Source organism: Xiphophorus hellerii, chromosome 5, assembly GCF_003331165.1.
Source record: "Xiphophorus hellerii strain 12219 chromosome 5, Xiphophorus_hellerii-4.1, whole genome shotgun sequence".
Classification (NCBI taxonomy): Eukaryota; Metazoa; Chordata; class Actinopteri; order Cyprinodontiformes; family Poeciliidae; genus Xiphophorus; species Xiphophorus hellerii.
This window is the reverse complement of record NC_045676.1, coordinates 22,248,946-22,270,607: the sequence shown is the minus strand read 5'-3', so window position 1 is coordinate 22,270,607 and position 21,662 is coordinate 22,248,946. Positions and strand designations below refer to the sequence as shown.

The 21,662-nt window shown below is 39.0% G+C and overlaps 1 protein-coding gene across 3 annotated transcripts; it reads right to left on the bottom strand.

Moving 5' to 3' along the window:
* Positions 1-167: 167 nt before the first annotated feature.
* Positions 168-20,782, bottom strand: tmc6b (transmembrane channel-like 6b). Of its 3 annotated transcripts, none has more exons than XM_032562530.1 (21): positions 20,661-20,782; positions 13,712-13,863; positions 13,031-13,161; positions 11,658-11,819; positions 9,787-9,942; positions 9,596-9,704; positions 9,420-9,504; positions 7,576-7,833; positions 6,180-6,373; positions 5,951-6,095; positions 5,601-5,759; positions 4,659-4,837; positions 4,482-4,566; positions 4,292-4,398; positions 3,386-3,481; positions 3,220-3,295; positions 2,801-2,934; positions 1,872-2,048; positions 1,610-1,688; positions 1,442-1,528; positions 168-729 (listed from the first exon to the last, which is right to left on the bottom strand). In XM_032562530.1, the coding sequence occupies exons 2-21, from the start codon at positions 13,765-13,767 to the stop codon at positions 715-717; spliced, it is 2,490 nt and encodes an 829-aa protein (XP_032418421.1). In that variant the 5' UTR covers positions 13,768-13,863; positions 20,661-20,782; the 3' UTR covers positions 168-714. The 3 variants fall into 3 exon arrangements, with proteins under 3 accessions (XP_032418421.1, XP_032418423.1, XP_032418422.1); XM_032562532.1 differs by having other exon boundaries at positions 4,659-4,834; XM_032562531.1 differs by having other exon boundaries at positions 20,665-20,777.
* Positions 20,783-21,662: the final 880 nt, after the last annotated feature.

Below are 21,662 nucleotides of genomic sequence, written 5' to 3'. Positions count from 1 at the left end.
GAAATTTTTATATCAAGTCTACTTTTTATTTGCATGTTTGTAATAAATACCTGTATGCTTGTGGATCAATTACTGTTTGTTTTGGGTTTTTTTAAAAAAAAAAGGTATTTTCATAAACTGTATTCTGCTCACCTATTTAAGCAAAAATAAATACAGATACACAGCGATGTAGTAAAATGTAATTTACTTACAAAAGCAGAGTGAAAATTTCACTGAAAAAAAAAAACAACAAAAAACTATTTACACCAACACACCCAAAAAGCCCAAAGTTTACCAAGGACACATTAATGAAATATTTGTATGATGAACAGAAAATAGTTCACAGTTGGTAGAAAAAGTGCTTCTTTAAAAGGAGATGAAATCTAAATATTTCTGCTTTAAATACAAAATGATCAGGATGTTGCTCAGCTAGCGACATCCTGATCCTCCAGGTCCATCCAGATCAAAAAAGTCCTCTGACATATAAGTCCGTCGTGTCTGTACCTTATACGGAAGTAACGATGTGCAGATAAAGCATCAAGCTTTTTTCTATAAAATGTTTTCTTTGTTTTTTTTGCCAGTGGTTTTGTACTGCTAGTTTGGCTCCATATAAAAAACGGAACTGATCTTCCGCCACTGCATGAAGTTTATTAAGTCTTTGTCTCAGTTACAAACCCAGTGGCTGAAGATTCCTCAGACAATTGAGGAAGTTCATCTTCCAGAAGCTCAGCGGCTTTAACATCCAGAGTCCTGCGGCGGCGAAAAACAGGAAAAGCGAGCAAAATCAGGGGAGCAACAGGACGTTCATTTCTGTATTCAGCAGGAGGTACGATGATAATTGTAGGACAAGAGTAATTTATGTAGCTGTGCATAAACTGGTCAATCCCAGCGCATGAGCAGTCAGGAGCTGATAAACCTAGCTGCATTACTATTACCCACAGCTGAGTGTGTAACAAGGCTGAACGAACAGTGACGAAAAAATAAGGAAGTATTTCTTTCAGATCTTAAAGTGACAGCATCACAACACAGATCCAATGGCATGGTAAGATACAAACCTGAAATGAACTTTTTTATTGTCATTCTATACTCTGTAGTTCAGATCAGAGCTGTTTGCAAAAAGGCCTCAGATTAAATCCGCCTGTCCAGATTAATGTGCAGAATTACAGGCCGATATGAAGAAACACGCTTTCTCTAAAGTCTGTAACAGAGCTGATTCAAATCAGACTTGCAAATAATCCCAGATTATTACACTTCCCATGTTTTTAAGAACAACCAACATTTATCCTGGGAAAACTTTGAGATCATTTTCAGTAGGCTTTTATTTTTCTCCCTTCATGTTAATTAATTAGGGGCGATTCTAGGAAATTAAATGCTCAGGGATCCATAGTCGAAATGTGCCTAACAGCAGCAACAGCAAATTAATTATTTAGATTCATACAAGCCTGTCGTTCCACAGACTGACCTGACTTGTGAGATTTCTCGCTGGGGTCCGTTTGCGCTCATGGACGGACTGAAGCCGGGTAATTAGAAACTTTTTGTCTTCTCCCTCCTGAACAGAGTAATGAAAGAAAACGGGGAGCATGAGTGAGTCTTTCTAATTAACTGGACGGAGAACAGGCAAAGCGCTTACGTTTTCTATCTGCTCCTGCAGTAAAGCGATGATCTTCCTTTGGCCGTCCACCACCTGACTCTGGAAGTAAATGACTATCCTGGGAAGAAAAAGACAGGAAGTCCCAAACGTGCAGAGTGTAATTAGACAACCTGCATAATTACAGCATGTTAGAAATGTAAGTTTAAACAGAATATCCTGTTCGCCTGCATCATCCTGCTACGGTGTGGCTCTTAAATCTGTGTGTGAGTGTGTGTGTGTGTGTGTGTGGGTGTGAACTCACAGAAAGATGGTTGCTCCCACAAACAGGACAAGGGGATTTTCCACCAAATAGGTGTGAGCTTCAGCCAGAAAGTACAAGTTGGGGTTTTCTTTAACCAGCTCAACAATCCTTTGTTTCCCCGCCTGGATCATGGTTTTGTTCCCACGGAAAGGACCACATGACTCTGAGGATGGGAGCCTGTAGACGGAACAAAAAGGCAAAATGTAATGACTACATGTTTCTATTTTTCTGCATTTACACAAGTATTACCGTTACCACAGAAACAGTCTCTTTTGAGATAGTTGTTTTACAAAGATTGATTTGACTAAAAGTGATCGAATAGATACCGTAATCGTTGCTGTTTAGTTTGTCACAATTTTTATGTTTTCTTTTTGTTTATTTTCTTGCATTTGTGCAGATTGTCCAAAATATCCTTCCTTCAATCTCAGCTTTTCTTTGCTGTCACTTTTGTGCTTGTGACATGCTGCTCCATCTTTATGGGAAATCCATGGTCCATCACCAAATTGCTCCTGAATTGTTGGACAAAGTTGCTCTAGTTCCATTTTTGATTTGGGGCAGGTTTTTTTTTGTTTTGTTTTTTTTAAGGAATCCTCTTTAGGACCCAGATGTGAGACTTGCTGGATTTCCTTGACAACCCTTTTTTCAAGGCGACTGGACCTCTCTCCTTAAGGTTTTAAATAATGGCTGATTACAGTAACATTTTACTAGCACCAGCTCCTATATCTAAGAAGAAATTTAGCAATTTTAAAGCAAACAGTGAAGTTTGTGGCAACTACTTGCTTTTTAAATGATTTCCACACCTGGAAGTTTTAACAAAATCAGTAGGAACTGTAATGTTAGTCCCTATTCTGTGCTTCATTGGTGAGCACTGATAGATAATACGGTCAGCGGCGATAAAGACGGCTGCCTCTCGAGTTGTGTCACGGTACCTCCACATGGTGTATGTGACGCACACGGAGGCACCGAGGAAGGAGGGGAAGCACAGGAGGGTGATGAAGATGGTGGTCATCTGGCTGACTCTGTATGCCCTGCTGGGGGCCTGACAGTTCATCATCACACTGCTCTGTGGGAAGGAAAGACACAAACGCAGATGATCAGAGGGGTCAGAGGTCACCTGGAAAAACTGAGAGCTGAGTGTGTGAGAAGCATGGATGTTGTGCAATACAGGGCTGCAACTAATGATTGTGTTAGTAATCTATAAATCTACTGTTCTGACGATTAATCCATAACTAAATTAAGTTGATGGTTATTTCAATAATCAATTAATCACGATTAACTGTTTCAACCCCAAAGTCATACCAAACACATGCGAAAGGTCAAAAAGTTGTAATTGAGTAGAGTTTAATACCATCTTAATGTAGAAGAGCAGCAGCAGTTTGAGGATCTGCACAGCAGGCAGGAGAGGAGCGAAGAGAAGACCCAACCTGGAGAGAAGAAAACGGACCACAGTCACCACCATCACAGCACTCTGTGTGTGTGTTTATATACATGTATGCTAGCAACACGGTCGGTACCAGGCTAACGTCTGTCCATAGATGAGGTCCAGGACATTCTTGGCGATATCAAACCCCGGTCTTCTGTTTCGCTTGAGCACTTTGTCAGAGAATGACCTGCAGAGAAGCAAAGAGAGGTGTGGCTAATGTAAAGTTAGCGAGTGCCACCGCAGCGCTGGAAACTGCCACTAAGTTAAGCTGCTTATTCTATTTTTGGCTTCAGTTTGTCCTAATTAAAACAACAAATGCAACAGATAACATTACTATGGCTTGTAATAATCAATATTATATTTAGGGCTTCAGCTAACTATTTGTTTTAGTTATCGATCATCTATTCTAATAAACAAATTGCCACATTCTGCAGCTAAGCCTTTTTATACAATATTAGAAATAAACTAATAATTTAGTTCCTTTAAAAAAAGAAGAAAATAAACATTAATTGCCCATAATGCAAGAATGTACCATTCATTTCAGGCATGCTTGATCATTTGTAGCAAAGGATTCTGGGAACAACGATGTACAATCATATTGTGATCAACAGTTAGTTAATTTTCTTTATTTTATTTTATTTTTTATGTCTGGCCACATGATGCTGGTCAGCTTCATGCGCTAACCAGCTCATGTCGCTCTACAATTTTAGAAACTGGTGATGCTCTCCTAATTGATAGATTAACTTTCTTAAATCACGGTTTCTTCTTGCAGGTTGTGTTAATAAAATATTAACTTGTTCGTGTGACCTTCAGCCTTTTGGATGATTTGCAGCCCGGCTCCAGCACTAAGGAGGAGAACACCTCCACCCTCCAGGTGTGCTTATTGCAACTCTAATAAGATATTCAGCAGGAGGTTTTTGGATTATAAAGGTTGCTGGAATCTGATATGCTTTAAAAAGCAGCATTAAGAAAATTCAGCTGTTAACAATGGACCCACCTCCAAAGCAGCTCTCCAAACAGGGTAGCCAGCAGAGTGAAGATGAAGTCGATGATTAGGAAGCGGTAAAGCTCCTGACCAACAAAACTCTCCCAGCACTTGAATGTCTACGTAACAGAAATCACGAAGGATAAGCAATGCATTCCTCTGCAAGAAGAAACAAAAGGCAGTCCCTTTCCGATAAAGTTACCTTGTTATTATCGGCGCTGCCAGCCACCCGTTTCAACCAATGGAAGCAGAGGACTCCGAGCACGCTCACCTTTAATATCAAGTTTCTATAAAACACAGACAAATCCAAAGATACCTGATGTTCTCTTAGCACTGAAACAGTTATGATATGATTCGACAAGAATCCCACTGCTCTTACCGACTGAGTGAAACAAACGTGCGCAGAGATGGAGAATTGTACTTCTCAATCCAGGCTGTGAACTGGAAGAGGATCGGTAACATCAAGTTGATGAAGGAGACCAGGACAGGCAGAGCCAACAGGCTGGCTTCTTTTAATAACTCTGGATCCCCGGAATCATTTTGTGAACTTTTAAGCTGCTTTTTGTAGAGAGGCAGATAAGATGGAGAAAGTTACTACGAGGTACAAGAAAGATGGTCAGAGTTGAGAGGATGTTGGATGGAGCTAAACATAACATAGAAATATGTAGATTTTTTGTTTGCCTGCCAACTTTGAATAAATCTACCACAGAACTTCATGTTTTGACCTTTTTTTGTACCACAAACCTATGATGCATCAAGTGACTATTCGATTACTCTTAAGGTCTCTTTTTGGTTTTTATGGACAAATAGTCACTAAAGATGTGAAGCTATGATTGTGATATAATGTCCTGGGCAAAGTCTGGATTTAAATCAAAGTCCAGCTTGTAAAAAAAAACTAATAGTTTGAGCTATTCTCGAAGGAAGAATAACTTCCTTCTAGATGAAAAAGGTGACAGAGATAAACACCAAAACAGTTCCCATTGTAACTGTAGTGAAAGATTTTCTACCAATTATTAATTTAGACTCTTTATTAAACTACAAAACCAAGCTTTATCAACTTGACAATTATGCTCCATTTTGTGTTTGTCATACAAAACCTTAATAAAACACACAAAATGTGAAAGTTAACTACTGTTTGTCAGTCTAATTAAACTGCCAAAATATTTAAATATATCCTTCATGCAACCACTTGGGGGCAGTATCAATAAAACAGTAAATAATGATAAGCATCGGTTTGTGTGACTGATTTGCCTACATAATAGAAGTGAAACAAAAACATCCCGTGTACAAAAAAAAAAAAAGCAAATCCACTCAACCTTACTTCTTTGTGCATATAATCTGAGAAGTAGTAAATCACAGCCACGCATCCAGCGGTAGCTCCAATGCAGAGTATCCAACCCAGGCCATGCATCAGCAGTCTGACCAACTTGTCTGAGATTGTACTCCTGATGTGCCTGTGATGTGCTTCTCCCAGCAGCTCCTACAGGGAGGTGAAGTTGGGAGTGGTGAAATATTAACATCCAAAACAAAGCAAGAAAAGGAAACGGTGACGGAGGCCGAAGAAGAATGTGTCAGATCATCACACTCCCGTCAACCCTTTAAATGACAGCGTAGGAAGGGAGGAAGGAGAAGGTGGTGATTTTACAAACAAAGCGGCGAGTTTGCATGTACCTTGAGTTGGGTGCGGATGTTTTCAGACAGCAGCCTGACCGAGCTTCTCTTGATGACCTTAAAGTCCCACGAGCAGAAGACCTTCATGGCCAACATGCCGTTAGACTTATCGATCCTGAAGCTCTGACCAAACGACTTTGACATACTTTCAGGAAATAAAATGTAAACATTTAAGTCTCTGTGTTAATTTAAAAGATAAATTACTAATATTTCATTCAGAAAACCTCACCTGTACACAAGGATGATGCATGTAACGAAGAAGGACAGTCCGATTGTGAAGAAATATGCAAGCGGCATGTTGTAGGACAGGGACTTTGAGTCACACTCCGGTTTTGGGGGACTGGAGATGTTATTCTTCGAACAGCTATGCAGTGTGTGGTTACTGTAGTATCCGTAGTACAGCAGGGTGTTAGCAAAGTAACCCTAAGGCAGAACAAATGTGATTCAGACAGAACCTTTCAAGCTTTTTTTTTGCTCTGTGTGATTAAACTAAAAGTAAAAAAATTGCAAAGAAAAATCTATCTGCAAAAACATGGCTTGGCACATTTCAAAAATTAAAAAAAAAGGACATAAATGGTTTTACTTCTGAACATAAATGAATTTAACTCGAAATGTTTCCACTGGCTCACATAGGAGATTTCTGATCAACACAGGAAATTTTACACTTTGATGAGTTAACCATGCAAAAATGTACCGGTACTCTATCAACTTTTCATGTACCACATCCTCCATAGTGATAACACTTTTAAGTGAAGGACGATTGACAGCAAAGTCCAACGTTTTAAAGAAGTAGTGCGAGTAATTACAAATGAGCAGGAAAAACTGTGGCAGTCATGGAAAGACCAAAACTGGGAGACGGTCTTGTTAACATTAGATTAGGACTAATTGTGTCACTTAAATGCAGCTAAAATATTACATCTCCACCACTGTGGATTACTCAACAATCTTCTGCATTAATGAAAACACTGTCTTTATTTTTAGTTACATATTATTCCTCTCTGTAATGCACAGTTTTTCCTAAGGTGTCTTAGATATTCACTTGTTTTGCACCAAAGTGGTTTCAGTGTAACCAGGGCTGGTGGTAGCAAAACACTCAAACCCAGTGACTCACATTAAGCATCAATATATTGCACTGCTTACATTCAAATCCATTAAGGAAACAAAAATCAGCTGACCTCAGTGAAAATTTGAGTTAAATTAGCTCAAGAGTCAATGCTGTTGTAAACTAAAAATGCACTGATTTGAACGGGAAATGTCAGAGGACTTTACAGCACTTATGTACCAAACTATTTTACAAATCCAGCTCCAGTTGTACGTTTTCAACTTATTTTAGGTTTTAAAGAAATGCGGCACCCCGCTGGTGCCTGCTGAATCCTTTCAGATACGTTAAACAAGCCGTCAGTGCTACAATCCTCAACTGATCTTGCGATATCAATTATGTGTCAGGGTGGAAACTCTGGGAAATAATCACTTTACTTAACAAGGAAGCCTGCGCTGTTGAAATTATTAATAAGTTTGTTAGTTGCAGCTGTCTGTGGAGCTTAGTGAGTCTATACAAGCTAAGTGAAGACCTAAAGCTAGCGAACTAATGAAAGGTTTGGCAAATGCTCCTTCGAACTGCTTACCCCTCCGGTGAGGAGCTCCAGTCCAGTGAAGGACTTTCTGTTTTCAAGCTGCTCTGGGGGGTACACTGCCTGTGGAACCACCAAGAATGAACCCAAGACCAGAAAAAGGAACATGTTGAAGAAGAGGAGAGTCTTGAGGAACAGGAAGTAGGAGAGGACCCCGGAGCCGAAGCGTCCGCTGACTCTCTTGAGCGGCATTTGCCACAGGTGCAGGGAGTGCAGGAAGGATAAACAGTTGTACCAGCTGTGCCTCAAGGCCTGAGAGGAGACAGAGAAACAGAGGCAAGTTAAAATCAATGTTGAGATTTAAGACAGAGTGCTTGTGGTTTTGTGAGTCAAAGCTCGCAACTGCTTGGGCAGCAGAGCAACTGAGTTGGCCTGACAGCAGCACCTACAGGAAACACCCGCTGACATCTGATGGCAAACCAAGAGAAATAATTTAAAAATGATGGAAAGAATTCACATTTTTTCCTGGTTTCAGAGCATTTCTTTATACACTGTGTGTAGAAGGTAAATTTTTTTTGTAAAGGTTGGAGAACATTTTTAAAATGCATTATCCATCATCTCACCTCCTGGGCTTTATTTCCCCTTCACCTCTTAACATTGACAATGCTATGCTGCAACTCTTATATTTCACAGTAAAATCTCATAAGTGCTTTTATTCTGATGTAGTTTACTGATAAAACCCGAGTAGTAAGTTGTCCAGTGTTTTATACATAGCAGATTATGCAGGAATTTACAATTATTCAGCATGTTGGTTGTCTGTGTGCTGGATATCCGCCTTGATTTTCCCTTTTGCTATTGTTATCAAATGCAGAATTAATAGTAATGCATAAAAATGCCAAGAAAACTGAATCAATAAAGAGTCGCCTTTTTATGCAGATAATTTTTTATTTGAAAACAATCGTAACAAACAAATGAGGTTGCTGGAGCGCAGCAACTCATTTCATGACCTGATAGCGAGAGCCGTGCTTTCGCCACTGAATATTCAAAGTGAATCTTAGGCTGTAGGAGTGAACAACAGTTTCTGCAGCAGCGTCTTGCACAAACACACACACTCTTATTAGGCCACGGAAAGCACACACTGTTCAGCAAGCAGTATAGGATATAAATTATGGATATATCAATAGTGTGCATTACTAATGTGAGCATCTTTGTATAGAGGGGTTGAGCTGTGAAAGTTTGCTGCTGAAAGCAAGCCTCTGGCTGGCGTGCAAAACACTACACGTAATGGAAAATTACCATTCCACACCCATCATTCTTCAGAATGGACAGGAAACTAGCCAGGCGTAATGGGAAGAACTGGAACAGTACAATGACCCCAAACACAGTCAGAGCTATGATGAAACAATAGCTCAATGCATGTTCGTGTGTTAAAACGGTCCAGTCAAAGTCCAGATTTAAATCCGAATGAATGAGAATGTTTGGAAAGAGATGAAAGCTGAAGCTCACGTGTGTGCTCCGTCCATTCTGAGTTTGAGTCATTTTGCAAAGACGAACGGGCAAAAATTCTAGTGTCCAGAAGGACAAAGATGGCAGAAACACTCACTGGTTACACACACACACGCACACACAAATAAATTGGAGGGAAATGTACCCTAAACTTTTCAGACTGTTTCCTTTTCAGAAGTGCGAATTACTTTCGGTTGGTCTACCAAGTAAAGATCCAGAGGAATATAGTGAAGTTTGTTAAAGTAAATTGAAAAAGTGTGAAGTAAAATTGGTATGAATACATTTGCAAGGTGCTGTATGTATATCACCATGTATACATTGAGGTTATATCTAACAAGTGAGATGAGAAACACTGTATGTATAACAATTTTATTTTTAATAAGGTTACTTACTAAAATGATGCGAAATTTCAGATAACTGCAACAGCGAAGATTACTGCTGGAACGTGTTTGCTTAGTCATTTTCAAAGTCAACCTCCTGATGAGAGACAGAAGTGAAAATTATACAGATTTATCAGCAAGGTAATGGAGCGATAAAAGCAAAAATAATAATAATAATAATAATGTACCTGAGGCCTTTTTTCTCAGACAAATTCAGAGGCATTTCTTTGAGCAGCCTCACTCGGTCAACCGCCGACAAGTTCTGCAGGTTTTGGATCAATCGCTCCTGCTTCTTCTCTGCAACACATCCAGCAGGGCCGTTTTACAGGTTATGCTTTATTTCTGGCAAACGGTTTAATCAGCGGAGACGTTTCTGCACCTGCTGAGTCTGTAGTGTCCACCTCCACGCCGTAGCCTCGTATGCTGGGTCTGGCGGAGCGAGAGAAGTCTTTGATGGACGCTCTTCTCTGCGTGCGTCTCCGAAGCTCAGCGGTCCTGTTGTAGTACTGAGAGATGATGGCTCCCCGGCTGCGGCCTGGAGGGTGAAAATGATCCGGTTCTTCGGCGTGTGGTGTAATTCATCATCGTGTTTCAACCAAAGTCATCTCACATTTGCAACAATATTTTAAAAAATTATTCTGGTCTACCCTGTGATAAATTTTCATACGGTTCACACATTTCTAGGGATGCTTATGTAAGTAGAAAGGGAAGCAACAGTGTCAATCGAGAATGTCTGACTTCTCCCATGTGTTAAATTAAGCTCGTCTTGCTCCTCCAGAGGGACGGCGAGCCGTTTCCATGACAGCCGAGAGAAATCTCCCCCATAACTCTGGGGCTATTCAAAGTCCATTTCCCACTGGTGCATGTCAGAAAAAATGTCTCCAGGGAAACATCCAGAGCTCAAACCGCCTTAACCGAGTTGTTTGGATATGGAGGAACAACATATCGACAGGTGCAACTCAAAACGTTAGATTATTGCTAAAACATTTATTTATCTTAGTAACTATAGTCCATAAGTGAAACTTTTCATAGATGAACAGCACAGACTGACGTTATCAAACCTTTATGATGATTTTCAGCATGCAGATCATGAAAAAAAACACATTTAGGATACATGTAGAATATTAAGTCAGACCAACAAAAAACTAAATAATAATACAGCAACCTGAGCTTAATAAAAAGTAAAAGAGCTTTTATTCTGACAAATTAGTCTTTTCGGTTCGAATATTTTAATGACATGTTCTTGAACGTCCTGAGATGACTGAGCTCCAAATCTCAGGTCAAACTCCTATTTTCTTCTATTTTTCAATCCAGATAGTAAAATTTATAATTTTTATATCAAGATGCAAATCACTTCTCAGCTATTTACTCAGTTATATTTGATCAGGCCCATAATAAAATGATATTTTTGATACAGAAATGTCTTCCTGTGGTGCAGGATAGACACTCAATAGCTGTCTGAGGCTCCTTTTGCAGCCTTTGAATTGTATATATTTATATTTAATAAAATATAAATATATGGATTTATATTTTATTAATTTGATCAGAAATTAATAAAATATAAGTTTAATAAATCTATATTTCATAATATAAGGTTAACTCCTTGAATTGAATTACTGAAACTGGAATATACTATCAATTACTTAGATGAGGCTGTAGAATACACATAAAAATAAAAAAAAGTCGGAGGAATCAAACCAAATGATCACAAGATAAATTGCAACATGTGACACAATGAGATCATTTTGTTGGTTTTAGGCACAAACCAACATATCATCTCTGAAAACATGCTGCACCATCTGATAGGAAGGCAAACCGCTTCCTCATGACGCTCTGCTCAGTTGCAACACACCCATTTTTTTCTTAAATGTATATCTTGTGGCACCAGCGTTGCCAGCTTGAGTGCTTATAGTGAATTAAGCAAATAAGTGAGAAGAAACTCTTATCACTGGCTGGGTTGGGCGATACAAAGCACTTCATAATGTATGTTTACAAACGACAGCTACATACAATAAAAAAAAAAAAAAAAAACACACACAGCCATTACATCTTTATCAGGTTTCACCATACTGTGGCAGGGTGTGGCGGTGGCACACTGCAACACTTTGTCTTGCAACATTTAAATGCTGCTGAGGAGACACATTTTCAGAAAGGTTATTTACAATCAGTGATGTGAGAAAAGCCTCTTCTCAGTTTGTCAGAGGAACTAAAAAACTTCCCTCGTTGCGAACTTATTTAACCAGTACTGACCGATAGTGCGGCTCGGCATGGAGGAGAGGATCTTCAGGGTGGCTGAAGACCAGGAATCCTTGAGGAGAGAGTCCGTTTGTCTTCCTTTGTCCTCTTCTCCAGTTTTATCACTTCCTATCCTCCATCGCCGATTCTCAGAGGGTGACAAATACGCCACATTGTCTGTCAGAGTAGAAACACGCATGCACACAGTGAACGTATTGCTACGCAACGCTGAGAAAAGAAGACTTTTGATTTTAAAAGAGCAAATATATCAAATAATATGAAAAAGTCCGAATGAAAAAGTCTGTCAGGGTAATTGCACGAAAGATTGCTTTCATTGTGTACAAAAATAACTTTTTTTGTGAAATATATTGAATAGGATGTGTGGATGGCTTTTTGGTGACAGAAAGCGGATGGGTTTAAGACTCTTGCAACAAACATCATCTGTTCAGAAAACACGGATGATATTCAGTGATAGACGACACATTTCTGCTCACCCACCAAATACAGTCTCTGCTGAAACATTTTTTTGCTTTAAGACCGTGAAACAATAAGAATCTTAGATTTGAAGGAACTGAAAACCTAATGGTGCGTTCACACAAACGCGTTTTGAGCGTCAGGTGCGTCTAGTTCGCATTCAAACGCTCCAAACGGTTCAAATAGCGCCGTGCTAGAGGCTCAAAACGCGCCGTGACGGCCTTCGACGCACCTCCACATTGACTTTGAATGTAGACCAGATGGGCCTGACGCTCGTATTTGGTGTGAACGCACCATAAAGCTGAAGGTTACAGCAGACTGACTGAGCAGGAAGTCAACAGATAGAACTTGGGCCACTGCAGTTGTTGGGAGCATTAAGTGTATAAAGTGAGAAAATACTAATTAATAATTGATTATTTTTCCACTGTCAGCACAAATTTTCAACCTATATGGGCAAATCCCACCAAATCCACCAGATGTTCCTCCTGGGTCTCAATTGTTTCTGAGTCTGAGGTAAACCGGCCAAATGAAGGAGAGAACGTTTGACTGCTTCTGTCGACTTTGTTTACTTCCCTCCCATCAATCACATGTGTAGCATTAGCTTGAAGTGATTGAAAATTATTTTCCTCTACTATTCCTCTAGGTTGGCCTCTGTTTTATGCTCTGAATATAAGGTTATATATTCATATATTGTGTTAGAACACCAAACACAAGTTTGGTGTTCTAAGCAAAATGCCATTACTCTAAAGCAACTTCAGTTGTTTTCTCAGCTCTCTTGTCTTCATTTCTGATTAGGTTTTTGCATATTTCTCAATTCACAAGCAGGACTGCAACTATAAGGCAAAAGTGGCAACTTTAATTGCATTCCCTTTAATTTCCTTCTCATTTCGCATGAATAAACTCTAGTGGAGTACCTCGGTCCTCGTCTTCTGGATTCCTCTGCTGATACTGCAGCTCGATGGCATCAGACAGTCCCTCCTTCTGACTCTCTTCTGCAATCAGCTGGCTGAATGAATCATGAACCCCTTCCTCATCTGCTGGGCTTCTACCAGAGGAACACATGGATTAAAAGTGAAAATACAGTGAGTTAAGCACAGTCTAGATAGATGTTTCAGTACACATTGGTGGGTCCTTTGAAAACAAGAAGCAAGTAAAAATACTCCAGATAAAATACAACGAATCAGAAGCCCCCTGGGTGGAAAATGCAATGATTACAGTGTTGAGTGTTTATGTGGTCCTCCTTCTTGATGTAGTGTAAACAGGGCCATCAGGAAGTCCATTTCCATTGAAGTCTGTTTTTTTTTTCTCTATACAGAGACCACAAGGAGGAAACACGTTCAAGCATGACTTTGTCAAAGCTGCATTTCTTCCAGGAACGGACAATGAACTAGATGTTAACAACAGATCACCAGGAGAGAGTTCAATACGTCTCTCCTTTACATTTAGTCTTTTCTTTCTCCCAGGTGTTTTTGTTGAGACACACTCCACCAGCAGACAGCGTGAATGAACAAGACCCAACTTGAGAAACCGAAGGGGGAGAGCGGGGGGAGACACTCAACGGCAAAATGAATAAAAAGAACAATGATTAGGCTTACTCCAGTCCAGCTTCCACTCTGGGGTGACTCAGGTCAAAGTTAACATTGTGAGCCATTCTTCTTCTCTCACCCCCTCGATCTCAAGAGTGGTCACACCCTCACTTGATCGAACTCGCACTCCATTCCCAGCATGCCGTTCAGTTTTTCCTAGCCTGTAGAAGGAGGAAAAATGTTACAGGAGGATGTGTGCTTGAACTAAGCTAGAGCAAAAAAAAAAAAAAAGCCAACAGTGTTCTTTTCACTCCGGCGCTTCAGTCGTGTCTCAGCTTGTCTCAACTGGTTTTGCCAACACAAAAACAAACAGAAAATACTGACTTCACGTCAACCACCTTTGGTGTCTCTACATCTTTGTGGAACAGAAGTAACAAAAGTAAACGTGTAGCCACTTAAAGGAAGTAGATATTGGTTTAAAGCTGTAAATGTCTTATTTTTTTGTCTCTGCTGCCCATATTCAGAATCCTCTGTGATAAGAATGATGATAATGACTCACGTTTCTGTCTTGTCGTGATGGACTGCGTCACTTTGTCCAGACCGATAATAGATCTATTGTGCCCGAGAACGGCAGTCACCACCACAGAAATGAATATTTATGAGAGAACGATGACAAACAACTGGAAAGAGTTTCTTTTGTGGGACATTTGGACAGAATAAGTCGCTCTGCTTTAAATCTGGCTTTGTTTAGGTGTTACAGCTCCATTAAAGGTTTCATCAAACATCCAGAGAGAATATGCCCTGTTGCTTAAATGCATCGCAGATGTGAATTTAAGCATTAGTGAGAAATTTAACATTCAAGAAAACTGAGGCCAGATGTGAATTAACGATCAATAAAACCTCCTTACAAGAACCATTATCAAAAGGTGCTTTCGAGAAGGAGAAAAAAAGTGTTTGTACAGACAATAGGTCTAAAAAACTGAGGACTAACACTCAATGTTACAATAACTTTTTGGTCTTTATAAAGACTGTTGATAGCAGTTAGTAGGTTGGACAGGATTTTATTTTGGGGAACTGGAGTAAAGGGGGCTAGTGCAAATTTATTTCTAAAATAAATAAATACAAATAAAAACAACGTGCAATTTTCCTCCCACTTCACAATTAAATGCTTTGTGTTAGTCTACGACATAACCTGCTGTAAAATGCAGTTACAGCAGGTTTACTAGTTTGTTAGTACCATAATGTGAAGGAGTTTTGTGAGTCTGGTGTTTAGTTTGAAAACAAATGAAGATCAGAGAGTTCATATCTAGGTCTATATTTCAGACACTTCTGTAGCATTTACATTACTAATCTGACTTGGTATATTAAGATGTTTCAGACAAAAATTGAGGAAGTAACTTTCCTGTTTTAAACTAATGTTGGCGTGTTCTGATACCAGTTTTTTACCAAACCGAGTATTTCGGTTTAGATACTTTCCGTTTCAGAGTAGTTAACAAGTTGGAACTTATACTTCACACAATAACCTTTGAAAAATTATATATTGCATTTGGAATAGTGTCACTATTCTTTTTTTAAAAAGATGTCATCAACAAGTTTTTCTTCTGAAACAGAAGGAGTTGTTGTTGACACCTTCTTAATAGATTGTGATGAGCAATTTCTTCCTGAGAGATTGGTGATGACACCTTCTTTTTAAGAGGAAATGGCTTTTTTTAACATGACATACAGATTGGTTAGTCTTCGAATGCACCATCACATTACTCGTTAATGGATGCTCTTTTTGCTAGGTTTTAGATCTATATATTTAGCCCAAATCCAAAACGAAATTCAGGCCGGCTCCAAAGAGGAGCTGCGTCTCAAAGGCACGTTCTGCACAGCTGAATGGTTGACGTGTGAGATTGAAAGATTTCTTAAACATGCATGAAAGAATTAAGGCAACACTCTGTGTTGTCTATATATTTTTGATGGGGGAAAACATATATAGCGTGATGTAAAGCTAAATAAAAGGTCATTTTACATAATACTGCCCCTTTAAAAAGACTGCGAAGCACACACAGAGAAAGACAAATGAGTTTGCATGAAAAAGTTGTGTCTAGTTCCACTTTTTCAAGAAAAGGAATAAGTAGCTTGTAGAGGAAGGAAAGAAAGTCAGGTGCAGATGCTCATTAGGCTGTTACAAGTGTAGAATAAATAAATGTGAGTGCAGCTACACCCTGCTCCGCTCCTATCAATCACACATCCCAGGTAAAAACGGAGTTATGCTAATTAATGTACCCTACTTAATGATTGTCTAATACTAAATAAAAGCTTAATTAAAATAATATGTTGGACTCTGCTAAACTAAAGCCACTTCATCATACCAACACTGACTCCAATTCACACTTGATTTAATAATTAGTGATAGCTAACCCTGGTGGAAAATAAAAGCTATAAATGTTTGCATCATAATCGTGTGAATTTGCAAAGGTTTTCTTTTTCCTCTAAAGAAGACAGCGAGTTTTGATTTCTCAAGTCTTTATTTTGTGAAAACCACATTAGAGGAGAATAAATCGCCTCCATAAATCTGCAGATTTATTATTCGGCTTCATTAGGTGGAACTAGGCACAACTTTTTCATGCAAACTCATTTGTCTTTCTCTGTGTGCACAGTCTTATTAAAGAGGCAGTATTATGTAAAATGACCTTTTATTTAGCTTTATATTTTGCTATATATTTTTTCCCACATCAAAAACATTTTGTGAAAACCACATTAGAGGAGTATAAATCTCCTCCATAAATATGCAGATTTATTATTCGGCTTCAGACATAACGCATGCGCTTTATTTCCTTTGATTACTGAAGTAAAATTATGTTGAACTGAAACAAGGTAAATTGACTTCAGTAAAAATTAACAAGCATTAATCATGAAACAACAAAATGAGCTGCAGGTTCCTCGACTGAGCCAGTAGTTTTGAATCCAACAGGAAAAAAGGGATTATTAGATTATCACTATCTACGCATTAAAGATATGCTCCAATCCATTATTGCCACTCAAACATTTATGTCTCCGCCTTGCCTTAAGTGTAATAAAAACAGAACGTTAACCATCAATACTGAACATACCAAGTTGTGATCAAAAAAACATAGAGAGAACCAGATGTAAAAAAGCTGGAAAATGCATGATTTTAATTTTTTTTTTTAAATCTGAAGAGAATGAATGTGAATGAGTTCATGTTGGAGGTGTCAGTTTAGCTTAGGTGGTGAATTACGATAATAAGCTAATTCAGTTTTAATCTGTGTAAACTGCAGAACTTAAGACTAGTTAGTGTTGCAGGTATTATCCAAAATGGAGCTGACTAATACAAGTTTAAAATTTATGAGCTTTTGAAGAGCCGGTCTATCTGCTGCCTTTCAGAACGCTCTGGTATGCTGATGCAATGAATGCCTCATCCACTTCCTGTTTACATGAACTAGCAACAGAGAGCACAGCAGATTTCACCACTTCACATGTCATGCTTTTTAATTTAAGACCAATATCTCCACAGAAATGTACAAACTTCATCCAGTAAACTGGTGGTAAATTTGCACTTATCTATAATAGATGAAAAAAAAAAAAGAAGCTGGCTAGTTAGCAAAGGACTATTAGCAGCTAATTAGTGGTAGCCTCAATCGTCTGGGTGGAGCTCATTATTTTGCCTGACAGAAAAGTCCTGTGAGAAAAAAATACACATTGAATGAACAAGATTAAATAGAACTGTCAAGACAAAACTTAAGATATACGACATATGCTCTTAAAGCATTCAACTTACTTTTTAAAATGAATTTAAGATGTTTAAAGGTCTTAATTTTAGACGCATGAATTTAAGACCTTTCATCGGACATCTTGCAACTGTTCCAGATTCACTGACACTCTTACAAACAATTTATTTTCTAAATAAAAACATCTCGTCCAGAAAGGTTGTATCAGGTGTACACAGCTTTTAGCAAAAATAAAAAACAGAATAATTACTGGAGGATCTAAACTTTTTGTCATCGTGGATGAAAATATGAACTGTTCTACATACCATTCTGTTTGGAGTCAAAATATCTGGGAGTCAGAGGGGGGGGGGGACTGATATTTTAACTTTCAGCATTTCTGTCCTGTAACGGTCTAGTCAAAGCTCAGAACTACATTCATAAACAATTTATGAGGTCACTTAACGAGGGGTAGGGTGCAAACGAACGTCCTCACAATCTCATAGATTTAGAGAAGCCTTGCAAAGCAGAGTGAGTCAATACTCAGGTCAAGATGTGACCTGTACATTGTACTCAACACTACTACACACTAAGATAGCTAACACAAACAGCCTTTTAAAGTGTCCAATCACAGGTTGTTATATATAAAAAGTAACTTGCCCTGTCATAATAACAACATGCACACAGTGCTCAGCTTCATCAATGCGCTATGTATGAATGTTGTGAGATAAGACAAAGATCCAGACCCTTTTCTCAGGGTGAAGGTATTGCTGGTTGAGTCCTCAGTAAATAAAGCTCACACAGAGCACAAGTATTGGTGGAGCTCTGAATATCCACCAGGAATATATCCAAACAGTTTGAAAATGTCCTTCTGAAACTTGTTTTTCTTCCGTGTAAAGTAAAGTTACAACAAGCTACAGCCAACAGATTTTCCCTATTACTCTCTCTCCCACAAGCAGGCTTTTCCCATTACCAGACTTTTCTAGGATCGTGTTGCACTTTTTTTTTCCATATTCCGAGCGTTTTCTGTGCAGCTCAAGACATAGCAGTCCTTTTGAGACCCTACAGTTAGAGGCGGATACTGTGGGAGTGGGCCACAGTGCATGAACGGGTCAAGGTTGAGCTCTTCTCCTGCCAAATTAAATAGACTTGAAACAAAGAGAGGAGTGGTTGACTACAAAACACAGATTAGAGGTTAGGCTGGATTCAGACAAATATGATGAAAAAAAAAAAACTCTTGGATGTTGCAAAACAAATTAATGTTGACTAAAGATCAATCCCTTGCATCATAAGTATGTTTATTATCCAGAAGAGAAACCAAAAGGAATATAGTCAGCAGCATGGGGCTAAAGAAAAGGAAGGAGTTTGAAGTCATCTGTCCTGTAAACTCTGACCGCTTTAGACAACTAGAAAGTCAATCAGTTCCCACAGTTCTTAGAAAAACTACTAACAGATCCAACTGTGCAAGCAAATGTCTTACACAGTTCACTTCACTTAGGTTTGAATCTGCTCACCATTCTTCAGGACATTACAGCTGATAACATGGTGTAAAAATGACAAAGAGGTCACTGGATGATCTTAAAGGGGCTCAAGTAGATAACTCTGGAGAAGGCAAGGAGGGAAGAGCGGACAAAACGACGACAGGTCTATCTTAGACTAATGTGTAGCCTCTAAACTCCAAGAATTCAATTTAAAAATTCACAACTTTTCTAGACTGATATTTATATAGTTATTACCTAAAGGTTGAGGAAGTAATTTTGACTGTATACAGAAGATAAATGTCATCTTCTGTATCCTAATGTTAGCTATTATTTTTGCCAAACAAAGCCCTATCATGGGGCATTTCTACCAAAGTGGTTCTGGTGCTTAACCAGAGCTCTTTTTTTCACTTTTTGTGGACAATCACAGTGCAAAGAGACAGTTTAATTACACAACACATATTATTTATCTCAGTATCTTCACAAACAGAAGCCCTATTATCCCCAGATTTATTCTTTAGTGCTACTTTTAGCAATAAGTTGTGCTTTTGCATGCTTCACAATCACAGTCAAAGGATCTGCAGCACTGTTGGAGAACAGGGGTTAAAAGCACAAAATCCCCTGGCGGCATCAAAAGACAGACGCTGCTAAAGAACTGAGTCGGAAATTATGTTTGTGAATTTCAGCAAATATCTGCGAGCTGAGCTCTCTGCGCAGCGCAGTGATCTACTTAAACTTCAGGACAAGTAATATCACAACATAACATGAAAATGAGAAAGAGTGAGCTGATACTATGCTTATGCTCATGTCTTCAGATTAGCACTGGAACCAGTTTAACAGAAGAGGAGACGGATATCGGCATCACCAGCAGTAACCTGATCAGAGCATCGCTGCCATTTATTAAAAGCTTCAATATCTAAAGCCACTTAGTAGTTTTCTTGAGATGTTGGATCAGAACATTTTGCATAATACAGATTGAAAACTGAGCAACATAGAGACCCAAGAGCGTCAGGATTTAAAACACAAACAAGCATGCATATGACACAGATTAAAGGTATTTTAAGGATCTTCTTTCTCAACATACTTTCATGCTGCAACGTCTACAGTCATGTACACACAGCTCAATGGGATTATCATTCTGTTACAGTGTAATCAGATGCTCATAAAAAGGCAGTTTAAAAAATAAATGAATAAAATAGTTATCTATCTAGCCCGCTGATGTTGCAGTGCTCATCCTAAACAAGCATCTGTTGACAATTACCAAAAACAACAATACTTTTGAACAATGCAGGAATCCAGTTACAGCTTAACTTCAATACTGAACTCTGTTCCAGACCTATAATTGCCCTCACTCAGGGCAGGGGACTCTAAATTATAGGTTTGCTGCTGAGTCTTTCAGAGATACCGAACTGAATGTAACAAAAAGTTCCTGTTGTTGTAAACAGAGACAGAAGAAGAACTCTGACCCCAGGGTAGAACAAAGCTACCTGCCATCACAGAGCAGGGAAACTCTCCGACCAATTCAAGATTGTGAATCTGAAACCTCCTCCGCCTAATCAGCTCCAAGCAACAACAGAGGACAGTCTCCCTCATCCTCACCACTTATAACACCGACTCTCCTCTGACTCCTGCCTGTTAAAAGTTGTCCACTCGCCCAAACTGCAACTAACGAGCAGCGGCGGACGACGAGACGACTAGTTTTAGACTCTTTGCTAACCTGACACGGTTTTAAATGACAAAAAATAATCGCTTTTCAAAACGCGAAAGAGTAAAGAGGCGGTCAAATAAAGCACATAAATGCCAATTAAACCGAGCCAGGGTTTAACTTACCCACCAGCTAACTTGACAACCAGTTCAACCGCCTCACTGGGTCGTCCGTCAGTCAAAACTGCAGTAATGTGCCAACGGCGGGGAGGAACCATTATCGAATTGCCTTTTAATATTAAAACAAACCAATACAGGTTTGACACTGGTTTAACACCACGTGTATTTGTTTAAATGTCCAATGTAGACTTCGTGGAGTTTCGAGATATTTTTGTTGTCGATATCTTATTTTGTTAGGTTATCGACTTAATGTAAAGGTGACCCCCGCAGAGAAGGCGCGGATGGTTCGGTCCATTTCAGATTAGCCGGTGTAAACTTACACACGAACGAGAACGGAGGCTGAATTTAGGTTTTCAAGCGTGGAAAAGTAGCAGCGACCTGCAAACGATAAGTCTTTAACATAACACGAAGTGACTCAGGGCGGAGTTGTATGGGACATTGAGCAGAACTAGATTTTGTGCCCTCTTCCTGTTATGAACATCCCCACCCTGAACAGGCTCCAGTAAACAATCTTGGAGAGGGGCCAAGTTCACTACGCTAATTTTGGGGACACACTCAAATAAAGATTGTGCTTTTGGCATCAGATTGAACCCTGCCACATCAACCTAATTATTACAAAAAAAGTTCTTTTAAATCAGATTTTTAAAAATCAAATTAGACCATAAAGGATGGCTCAACAAACCTGCTGCGCTTATACAGCAGATAGTGTGTTTTTGCGGAAGTGACCCACTTTTACCACCCTAATTGATGTTGTTGAGCCCTTAATTGTGATATTTTCAAACCAGGCAATGATCATTTTAAAATGAAAACAGGTGTCATGTGGGTCAAAAGGACCCATGACACTCCTAATCTATCAGTTCCTGGTGTCTGTGTTTGAAAAATGTTTAAACAAATCAGAAAGGAGAGCATACTTATGTGAGTAAAATTGATTAATTATTTTAATTAGAACCTGAAAAGTATGGGATGAATATGAAATCAGCCCACCAAAGTCAGAACTTCCCATTGTAC

Bases quoted from the DNA above. Each gene is read 5' to 3' on its own strand.
- tmc6b (XM_032562530.1), bottom strand. From the start codon at position 13,767: ATGGCTCACAATGTTAACTTTGACCTGAGTCACCCCAGAGTGGAAGCT. The intron at 4,399-4,481 runs GTAACTTTATCG...TCTGTTACGTAG, and splicing joins GCAGCGCCGATAATAACAAG to ACATTCAAGTGCTGGGAGAG. The intron at 1,529-1,609 runs GTAAGCGCTTTG...TACTCTGTTCAG, and splicing joins TGCAGGAGCAGATAGAAAAC to GAGGGAGAAGACAAAAAGTT.